Source organism: Oryzias melastigma, linkage group LG6 (assembly GCF_002922805.2).
Source record: "Oryzias melastigma strain HK-1 linkage group LG6, ASM292280v2, whole genome shotgun sequence".
Lineage (NCBI taxonomy): Eukaryota > Metazoa > Chordata > Actinopteri > Beloniformes > Adrianichthyidae > Oryzias > Oryzias melastigma.
In genome coordinates this window covers 6,450,252-6,460,237 of record NC_050517.1, presented here as the reverse complement: position 1 = coordinate 6,460,237, position 9,986 = coordinate 6,450,252, and the positions used below count along the sequence as shown (strand labels likewise).

General features: G+C 41.0%; 2 protein-coding genes across 4 annotated transcripts in view; both read right to left on the bottom strand.

The window, feature by feature from the left end:
* Positions 1–14: 14 nt before the first annotated feature.
* LOC112139217 (trichoplein keratin filament-binding protein-like) lies at positions 15–3,355 on the bottom strand. Its single transcript, XM_024261944.2, has one exon. The coding sequence runs from the start codon at positions 3,125–3,127 to the stop codon at positions 530–532; it is 2,598 nt and encodes an 865-aa protein (XP_024117712.2). The 5' UTR covers positions 3,128–3,355; the 3' UTR covers positions 15–529.
* A 586-nt stretch (positions 3,356–3,941) lies between these two features.
* The window catches only part of LOC112139202 (plasma membrane calcium-transporting ATPase 1), a 56,941-nt gene continuing 50,896 nt past the window's right edge, over positions 3,942–9,986 (bottom strand). For 2 of the 3 annotated variants that reach the window (XM_024261914.1, XM_024261915.2), the window contains 4 exons: positions 8,570–8,783; positions 7,058–7,452; positions 6,683–6,871; positions 3,942–5,060 (listed from right to left, as the gene is read on the bottom strand). In XM_024261914.1, coding sequence (XP_024117682.1) covers positions 4,683–5,060; positions 6,683–6,871; positions 7,058–7,452; positions 8,570–8,783 — 1,176 coding nt within the window. In that variant the 3' untranslated portion in view covers positions 3,942–4,682. The remainder of the gene's footprint in view (positions 5,061–6,682; positions 6,872–7,057; positions 7,453–8,569; positions 8,784–9,986) is intronic. The other variant, XM_036212217.1, reaches the window with a different exon arrangement.

The following is a 9,986-nucleotide window of genomic DNA, read 5'->3' as shown; positions in this document are numbered from 1 at the left end:
CCCAGCCCCTACCTTAACCCATTAGCCCTGCTTGGGCTACTGGGTTAAGGTAGGGGCTGGGTTTTGTAGCCCTGCTTGGGCTACTCAGCTAGTCCTACATAAACTCAGCTAGTCCTACTTAAATCTAAACCCACTTGTTTTTTTCTGCCTGGGGTCCTACTTCAATCCCCAGACTTGTTACTAATGTTTTTCGAATTTAGTACACCTACGCTCACAAAGGACAACCTACACCCAACCCTAAACCTAACACAAACCCCGGCCCCTACCTTAACCCAGTAGCCCTGCTTGGGCTACTTGGTTAAGGTAGGGGCTAAGGTGTAGCCCTGATTGGGCTACTCAGGTAGTCCTACATAAACTTAGCTAGTCCTACATAAATCTAAACCCACTTGTTTTTTTTCTACCTGAGGTCCTACTTCAATCCCCAGACATGTTACTAATGTTCCTACAGTTCATTACGCCTATGCACACAAAGGATAACCTACACCTCAACCCTAAACCTAACATGAACCCACCTAGTGGACTATTTTTCCTAGTTCATTGAGGTATATGGGACCCTTCGGAAAAGGTTCACAAACCTTCTTCTAAAAGATGTCCTTTTAGTCTTTGTTTTCCTCAACTGCTCCACCTGCAGTTGTAGTCTTTTAATTTTTTTCCTGTTAACCGTTGCCGTTTTCTGGGCATTAGTTTTTAATGTCTTGACCACTTGCTTCAGATTATCAGTTTGCTGAAGAAGAGCCTCCTTTTCTTCCTGCCGCTCTACTCTTTCCTGTTCCAACTGTTTTTGGGTCTCAGCTAAAGCAGAGGTTGTCGGTTGATGGACATTCAAGAGTTCTGTTTCCCATTGCTGCTTCTGATACTCCAGGTCTTTCTCTACACAGAACAACGCAGCCCTTAAGTTAGCAGACTCTCTTGCCTCCAGTTCAAAGCTGTGTTTGACACGGTTTTTTTCATCCCTCTCTTGCTGAAGTTCTGCTTCCAGTTGCGACACTTGGAGGAAGAAATCACAGTTTTTCTGCCGATAATCCTCTTTTGCAATTTCCATCTGCTGGCGTTGTTGGTCAAGCTTTTCCTCCAGGACTCCATCAAAATTGTTTATTATGGAGACCTTTTCAGCGATAGTATCTTGGAGCTGTTTTCTTTCCTTTAATAAGGCCAGCTGATAGTCATTGATAAGCCAATCCGTTTTTTTCTCCAATTGCTCTTTCTGTTGTTGAAGATTTCGTTCTGTTTCAACCAACACAGCTTTTACCTGGACCAATTCCACCACCCGTTGGGCTAAGCAGTTCTCAGCTTTGTATCCCCTGGCTTTCTCTTCTTTGAGGGAATTTTCCAGCTTCTCTAATTTGCTAGAGAAGTCCAAAATTTCCATCTGATGCTGATTTTCGAGCTTGTGAATCTTTTGTTTCTGTTGGTCAAGCTTCTCCTCCAGGACTCCATCAAAATTGTTTATTGTGGAAACCTTTTCAGCGATAGTCTCTTGGAGTTGTTCTATCTGCTTCTGAGCCTGGCCAAACTTTTCTGAAAAGTCCTTTTCAGATTTCTCAAAGGTGGCACTCCTTTCCTGTTGCTCTTTCCTCATTTGAGCCATTTCATGTGAAAGATGAGAGTTTTTTGTCTCCCATTCTTGTCTTTCCTTTGCCAGCTGTTTTCTTTCCTTTGATAAGGCCAGCTGATGGTCATTGATAAGGCAATTATTTTCTTTTTCCAATTGCTTGTTCTGTTGTTGAAGATTTCGTTCTGTTTCAACCAACACAGCTTTTGTCAGGACCAATTCTACCACCTGTTGGGCTAAGCAGTTCTCAGCTTCGCATCCCCTGGCTTTCTCTTCTTTGAGGGAATTTTCCAGCTTCTCTAATTTGCTAGAGAAGTCCAAAATTTCCATCTGATGCTGGTTTTCCAGTTTGTCCATCTTTTGTTTCTGTTGGTCAAGCTTCTCCTCCAGGACTCCATCAAAATTGTTTATTATGGAGACCTTTTCGGCGATAGTCTCTTGGAGTTGTTCTATCTGCTTTTGAGCCTGGCCAAACTTTTCTGAAAAGTCCTTTTCAGATTTCTCAAAGGTGGCACTCCTTTCCTGTTGCTCTTTCCTCATTTGAGCCATTTCGCGTAAAAGATGAGAGATTTTTGTCTCCCATTCTTGTCTTTCCTTTGATAAGGCCAGCTGATGGTCATTGATAAGGCAATTCTTTTCTTTTTCCAATTGCTCTTTCTGTTGTTGAAGATTTCGTTCTGTTTCAACCAACACAGCTTTTGTCAGGACCAATTCTACCACCTGTCGGGCTAAGCAGATCTCAGCTTCTTTAGCCCTGGTTTTTTCTTCTTTGAGCGAATTTTTCAGCTTGAATATTTTGCTGGTGAGGCCCAAAATTTTCGTTTCTTGCCAGTGTTGTAGTCTGTGAGTTTCTTCAACACTTTTCATCTGTTGTTTTTGTTTGTCAAGGTTTTCCTCCAAGGCACCTTCAAGATTGTTTATTTTGTTGTCCTTTTGCTTGATGGTGTGATGCTGCTGCACCGCCAACTCCCTGACTTCTGCAATCTTTTCTGTAAAGTCCTTGTCAGCTTTGTCAAAGATCGTATACAAAAGTTTACGATCTTTTCTCATTTCAGCCATTTCTTGTGAAAGATCAGAGTTTTTTGTCTCCCATTCCTTTCTTTCCTTTGATAAGGCCAGCTGATTGTCACTGATGAGACTATTCTCTTCTTTTTCCAACTGTTTTTTCTGTTGTTGAAGAGTTTGTTCCAGCACAGGTTTGATCTGTACCGATATTGCCACCTTTTGGGTCGAGCAGTTCTCAGCTTCGTTAGCCCTGGTTTTATCTTTTTTGAGGGAATTTTCCAGCTCGAATATTTTGCTGGTGATCTCCAAAATTCCCATCTGATGCTGCTTTTCTAGCTTGTCCACCTGCTGTTTTAGTTGGTCAAGCTTTTCCTCCGAGGTACCTTCAAGATGGTTTATTTTGTTGACCTTTTGCTTGCTGGTGTGCTGCCACTGCACCGCCAACCTCTTGACCTCTTCCATCTTTTCTGTAACCTCCTTGTCACCTTTGTCATGGATCGCATACAAAAGCATGCGATCTTTTCTCCTTTGAGCCATTTCTTGTCGAAGATCAGAGTTGTTTTTCTCCATCTTTTCTCTGTCCTGGCTTTCTTTTCTCAAGGTGCTACCACAGGACCTGCTGAAGTTTACAGTTTAAATGATGATTTAAAAGATGAGGATAAGGATAAGAATAAGAATCTAGGGTCTACAAGACATTTCATATGAAACTTAATGAACAATAATGACACAAAGTGATCTCAAACAGTGTCACTATGATGTCATGATGTGATGTCATAACATGTCATATTATGATATGGGGGTGGGGGGTGGGGTTAGGTTTAGAATATATAATAACTGACAGTGCGTAACAGTTTTTTCTTCAGGTCTTGAATGCTGTGAAAATGATTTAAACAATAACAGCTTTTGTTCGAGCCGAGTGCAGGGCTGTGTTTCCAGCTGGAAAGAATGGCTGTGCAGCTCCCTTTGTTTGCTTGTTGCCATGACGACCCCGGAACATTCCCTCTCAAGCACGCACGCGTTTGCACACACACACACCCACAAAGAAAGAAACTTCTGCCCACAGATGTCTGGTTTTTAACCCTTTAACACCTGAGGCGTCGCCAGAGACATTTAAACACAAAATCTTTAACATACTGTAACTTTTCAACCGTTAACGCGATCAGCGTAATTCCAGCAGATTGTGAAGGAGAAAAGCGGCTCGAAGAGCTTCTTCACAATCTGCTGGAATTATGTTGAAAATGTTAACAGTGAAAAAAAATTACAGTAAATCAAAGAACATAAACACTGGAGCTCTGGTGTTTAAAGGGTTAAACCTGGTGAGTTTTTCTCTTAGATGTTTTTGAAAGGTGAAGCTCTTCTAAAAAACATACATTGTGCTCAAGAATCCTTTTTTAGACATTTAATAGCATTTGTTTCACAATTTTTCAACAATAACAAGCTAAAACATAAAAAACACTAAAACATAAAGTCAGGATTGACTGTTAACCCTCTCCAGACACACGTTCAAGCCCCGGACACAGCAGACACGTTCAGCGGGTGGAGGGACTCCGGACCGTGAGCGTGCTCGTTCCTGTCAGGGATTACCACGTAAAGATGAATCAATTTGGAATGTAAACCTCAACCTGGGAAGAAATAAAGTCTCCATGTTTGTTTTTCCACGTTGTTGTCGTTTGGTGGGATGGTGAGAGAGTGGGCGGCACTTCTCTGAGACGTCCTGATGAAGTTCCCACATGGAGGAAACGACCATCTTCACTGGTCTGGGGTCTGCGATGTGTCTGGGGGTACCCCCCTCCCCGCTTTAATAAATAGAAACTAAACATCTGTGTGAGGGATTCCTTAAATCACAACGCCGAACACTGAACTTGAACTCATCCCCATCAGCTCACGTCTGATGTCGTAAACTGTGGGTTTAAATTAGCTGACTACGCCAACAGATTATTTACACATCAGAACCAGAATCGGATCACTTCACAAAAACTCCTCAGCTAAACATCAACAGATAGACTTCCTGAACAACAATGTGGGTTCAGTGAACCCTCCCTGCTTCCTGTCAGTCCCTTCAACTGTAAAATGTCTTTTTATTCCTCATATTTCAGAGGAACTCTTGAGGTTAAAAATGGACGTTTTATAGGGAGGTCTCCAGGCTGTGCAGGGGGCTCCCCGGACAGGGGGGCAGCCCCGCAGAGTTGGGGGGGATGAGACCAGACCTGGAGCCGTCTCTGTGCAGCGGGACAGGGCGGTCCATGGCATTGTTCTCGGTGGGCGAGGACAGAGGCGGAGCCGACAGGTTGGACAGTCCGGTCAGGGGCGGGGGGATGGAGTTTCGCTTGGTGGGGGGCTCGTCCTCACCCTCGTTCTCATCGATGAGGGGGATCTGAGGCTCTAAGTCCTCGATGCTGAACTCGGGGTAGTTGCGGAAATTGTGGATGGAGTTGCGAGACTCAGGAGTCTCCAAGCCTTCGTAAGGAGAGACGCTGTCTCGGAAAGCGTTGACCACCCGGATCTGAGAAGAGGAAGCGGCAGTCAGGTGAGAAAACAACCGAAATCTAACAAAACTGATGCAGCTGCTATCAGTGGATCAACATTTTTTCAAGAACATAAAAATCTTTAGAGTAAAACCTTTGAAAACTGGAGGTTTCATATGAATGTTGGATCTTATGGCAGAGTAGCTATCCATCCATCTATTGATCCATCCATCAATCCATCTATTGATCCATCCATCAATCCATCTATTGATCCATCCATCAATCCATCTATTGATCCATCCATCCATCCATCTATTGATCCATCCATTAATCCATTTATCCATCCATCCATCCATCCATCTATTGATCCATCCATCAATCCATCTATTGATCCATCCATCCATCTATTGATCCATCCATCAATCCATCCATCAATCCATCTATTGATCCATCCATCAATCCATCTATTGATCCATCCATCCATCCATCTATTGATCCATCCATCAATCCATCCATCCATCTATTGATCCATCCATCAATCCATCTATTGATCCATCCATCCATCCATCCATCCATCCATCTATTGATCCATCCATCAATATATCAATCCATCCATCCATCTATTGATCCATCCATCAATATATCAATCCATCCATCCGTCCATCCATCCATCCATCCATCCATCCATCTATCCATCCTCTTAACCCACTCTTCTTTTTATACTCACAGGCATGAATTTTCCAAACTCTTTTAAGGAAATATTTTTTAAAGTACCTATTTGTGTTCTAAAGCACATTTTTTTTGGTTTTTTTTGCTCATACTTTGTTGTTCTTCTGGAATAAGGTGTAATGCCATCTAGTCGCCAAATGGAAACGCCCTCCAGGAGAACCAGAACAATTGTTGGAGCTTCTCTGTTTGAGAATCCAAATGACACTATATAATATTTACAATGTCATTATAATTTCACAAATACATTTTACAGTATGTGAACTGCATCAGATTAATATGAATGTTTTAAAAACATTTGTATAGACTATTAAATTATTTCTAAACAAATGTGTCTAGATGTGTAAACCATGTAAACTAAATTCAATTGAATTGCATTGAATTGAGTGGATTGAAAGAGTAGAAAAAATTGAATTGAATCCAATTGATTCTGGAAATTATCGGTGATACACAAACCTAAAAAACAGAGCAACGTGGTACCAGGATTCATAGGTTCTAAATTGCCTCCAGGTGTGAGTGAGTGGTCACATAAGAGCAGTGACCTGTTCAGGGTGTACCCTGCCTGGATAGGCTCCAGCAACCCCAACAGGGATTCAGTACGTTCTGAAGATAGATGGATGGATGGGTATCTAAAAATACTGTATTTTGGGATAAACTGCATTGCTGTGCATGCATTCGTTCACACTGGATTGTTTACTTCACACAATAACCAACTTAACTAAGTCAGCCCTAAATCAGGCTAACAAGGTGACTGCGGTGTCTAAACAGTTTGGTTTTCTGCGCATTAAAAAGTACAAAACAATTAGAAAAAAAGAGCAACGGGAAAAAAAATCAAACATTAATCCACTTCTTTAAAAATCTAAACTTCCTGTGTGCATTTAACAAAGGTTACCATGGCAACATGGGCAAAAACCTCAGGGCAACCAGCTCATACCTGTGTCTGGATGCGGTTGAGGCTTCGGACCCAGAGCACCTGGCCCCTCCTCAGCTCCATCTCTGCGTGATCAATCTCATCCATGTCCTTCATCTCCTCCAGCTCCTCCTCAGGGATCTCCTCCTGCTGCGTCCCGTGACCCGCCGTCTTCAGAAACTTCAGCCAGCTCGTGGGAACGCTGGAGACGAGCTGAGACGAGACCATCAAACAGAAATGAGTATAGATCAGTTCCTTCATCTGCATGTTTGTCTCATAGTTAAGGAGGACTTCAGCTTTGGAATACTTGTTGGTAAGAAATGGTTTTCACTGTTTACTGCTATCATTTATTAAAACAAATTATTGAGGCTTCTCGTAACAGTCAAAATAAAATCTCACCTGTCCCCACAGAAGACTGCTGAGGCCCAGCAGCACACACCAGAGCCACTGCTCCAGGGTCAAAGGAAAGCAGCTGAACGGTTTGCCTCCAAACTGCACAATGACAAACTGCAGGACAGAAAACATGGGAAGGAATTCATATTTTCTGGTAAACTGATGGTTTTTGCAACAAACAGGAGTCACCTGCACGATGATGGTTCCCAGAATGATGGAGCAGAAGATGGGGTTCCTGAAGACGCCGTCGAACACGTTCCTCTCCCCGTGGATCTTGCGAGCGTTGAATTCGTTGAAGATTTGCATCAGGACAAACGTGTTGAACACAATGGTGTAGTGCTCGGAGGGGGGCGCGTGGAGGGGGGTGTTTCTGCCACAGTCGATGTCAAAGATCTTCTCACCTTCAGAAAAATAAAAGCGTCAAAGCTGTAAGATAGTCTAATGCAGGAGTCTGCAACCTGCGGCTCCAGAGCCACAGGTGGATCTTTTATCTCTCCGTGGAGGCTCTCTGGATGAATAGTGATTCCTTTGTTTTCTTTTGTTGGCACGTAAAAACTCAATCACACTTTCAGCGATTCCAGCAACCTTGGTATCAAAACGTTCAGCTTGTTCAGGATCTTACTGCTTGTATTTCTGGTATTCATAAACTTGACAGTTTTTGAAATATTGAGCAAAATATGCCCCATAGAAAATGAATGAGAAAGCTTTCAAATTTCAACATTTTAAGTAAGTGGATTAAAAACAAACCTTTAAATATTTTCATATATTCATGGGCTGTTATAATCTTTTATACCCTTTTTTAAAATACTTGGAGTTTAGGTAATATTTTAACAACAGGTAATATTTTGGACTAACTTAGTTTATTGTGGAATTTTAGGCTATTTGGAGGCTAGCTTGTAAATAAGCAACAAGTTTGCTTTTTTTGTGGCTAATTTGGCCTTTACTGAGTTTTGTTATGCTAATTTGGAGTCTAGTTAATATTTTAGCAATATGCTAACGTTTTTTGGCTAATTTGTTATCTACTGGGATTTTAAGGCTAACTTAGCTTCTATTTTAACAACAGGCTAATGTTTTTGACAATTTAGTTTACGGAGGAATTTATTGGCTATTTTGAAGTTCAGCTGGTAAATAAGCAACAAGCTATCATTTTGGCCAATTTGGCCTCTACTAAGGTAAAAGGTTAAAAAAATTAATAAATCACATTTTGAGAGATGCTATGTTCTTCTATTTTTGTTTTTGTTCACGCCAAAAAATAGTCATAATTCATATTTATTAAAAAAAAGAAGGTCATAAATGCAAATCCACATTTCTCAAAGGATAAAGTAAATCTATACGGATACTTCTAGGTTTTGATCAGTAGAAAACGAGCCCAAATGGTCTTTTAGTGTTAAAGGTTGCCGACCTGTAGTCTAATGAGACTCACTTAGATATTTGCACAAACAGGAAAAACCTTTCAACTGTTCAGTTTGGAGCTTCATTCCCCAGAGAAGTCTGAGCAGTGACGACATCTTTACTCACCAACAAAAAGCAGAGTGAAGATTATGGTCAGCTGGTAGACGGCGTGACCCAGAATGTTCTTCATCATTGTGCGTGAGATGAGCGGCTTCTTGCGGCCGTATGGGTTCCTGAGCAGCAGGGCTTCAGTGGGCGGTTCGGTGGCGAGCGCCAGTGAGGCGAAGGTGTCCATGATGAGATTGACCCATAACATCTGTACAGCTTTGAGAGGAGAGTCCTGCAAACACATGGAAGGATTTCACTTATGTTAGCTTCTCAGATATATATATAAGTACAGAAGTCTGTGTGTGGTGATAGTGGATAGAACAAGGATATACTATTGAACACATCAAAGTCACTTTATTCTAATGAAAAGTTGGCCACTCATACTGTATTTTTGATCAAAATGCAATGTTTAAATACTAGTATTTCCAAAACTATACAGTAAAAGTACACAATTCTGGTTCTGGAAGTCATTACCTGTAGAACAAGAATATACTAGTCAAGGAATTCACCAAAGCCACTTTGCTCAAATTCAGATTTGGCTACGAGGTAATAGTTAATGATGCACCAACACAGTGCAGGTGAACTACAACCGAACTGAGTTCATGAAAATCAAGTTAGCTTGAGATCACTTCCAAGTATGGTCAACAGCAACATTCCAGGTCTATCTTCTCTCTGTGGCAATACTTCAGTGAAATTTCATGAAATTTGAAGGACACACAAAGTTTAGGGGTTGGCCTCTCTGCTGGTGAAGAAGAAACTCAGCAAACATCAACAAAGAAAGAAAACCTGCATCAAAACTAAAGATGGACTGTCCTAATCGTAAACATGCAAACTGGTTAAAGACAAAGGCTGGGTTGATAAAATTGATTAATCGATTTGAATCAATTTAAAATTAACAGATCAATAATTGATTCATGAAAAATCTAAATCGATTTACCACATAAAGCTAAAGTCTGCTAGCTTGATGCTAATGTTTAATAGAATCTCCCATAGGGCGGCTAATGCTAACGCTAGGTCGACCTAAACATACATTACTGACTAAATGAACATCTTTATAAACTTACAGACATGAATTTTACAAACTCTTTTGAGGAAACATTTCTTTAAAGTAATAATTTGTTGCATAAATCACCATTCCCCCCGTTTTCTTCTTCTGGAATAAGGTGTAATCCTATAGCGCGAATCTGCGCGATCGCCCCCTAGTGTCCAAACTGAAACGTCCTCCAGGAGAAGCACAACAATGTTTACAATGTTAATGATCTGGACATTTTTGTTAGAACTTCTCCTTTTGAAAAAAAGATGTAACACTCTATGATATTAACAATCTCATATGATTGTATCAGATTAATATAAATATATATTTAAAACATGTAGTAGATTATTCACGTATTTCTAAACAAATGTGTATAAACGTGTAAACTCAAAATTTAATTAA

Bases quoted from the DNA above. Each gene is read 5' to 3' on its own strand.
- LOC112139217 (XM_024261944.2), bottom strand. From the start codon at position 3,127: ATGGAGAAAAACAACTCTGATCTTCGACAAGAAATGGCTCAAAGGAGA.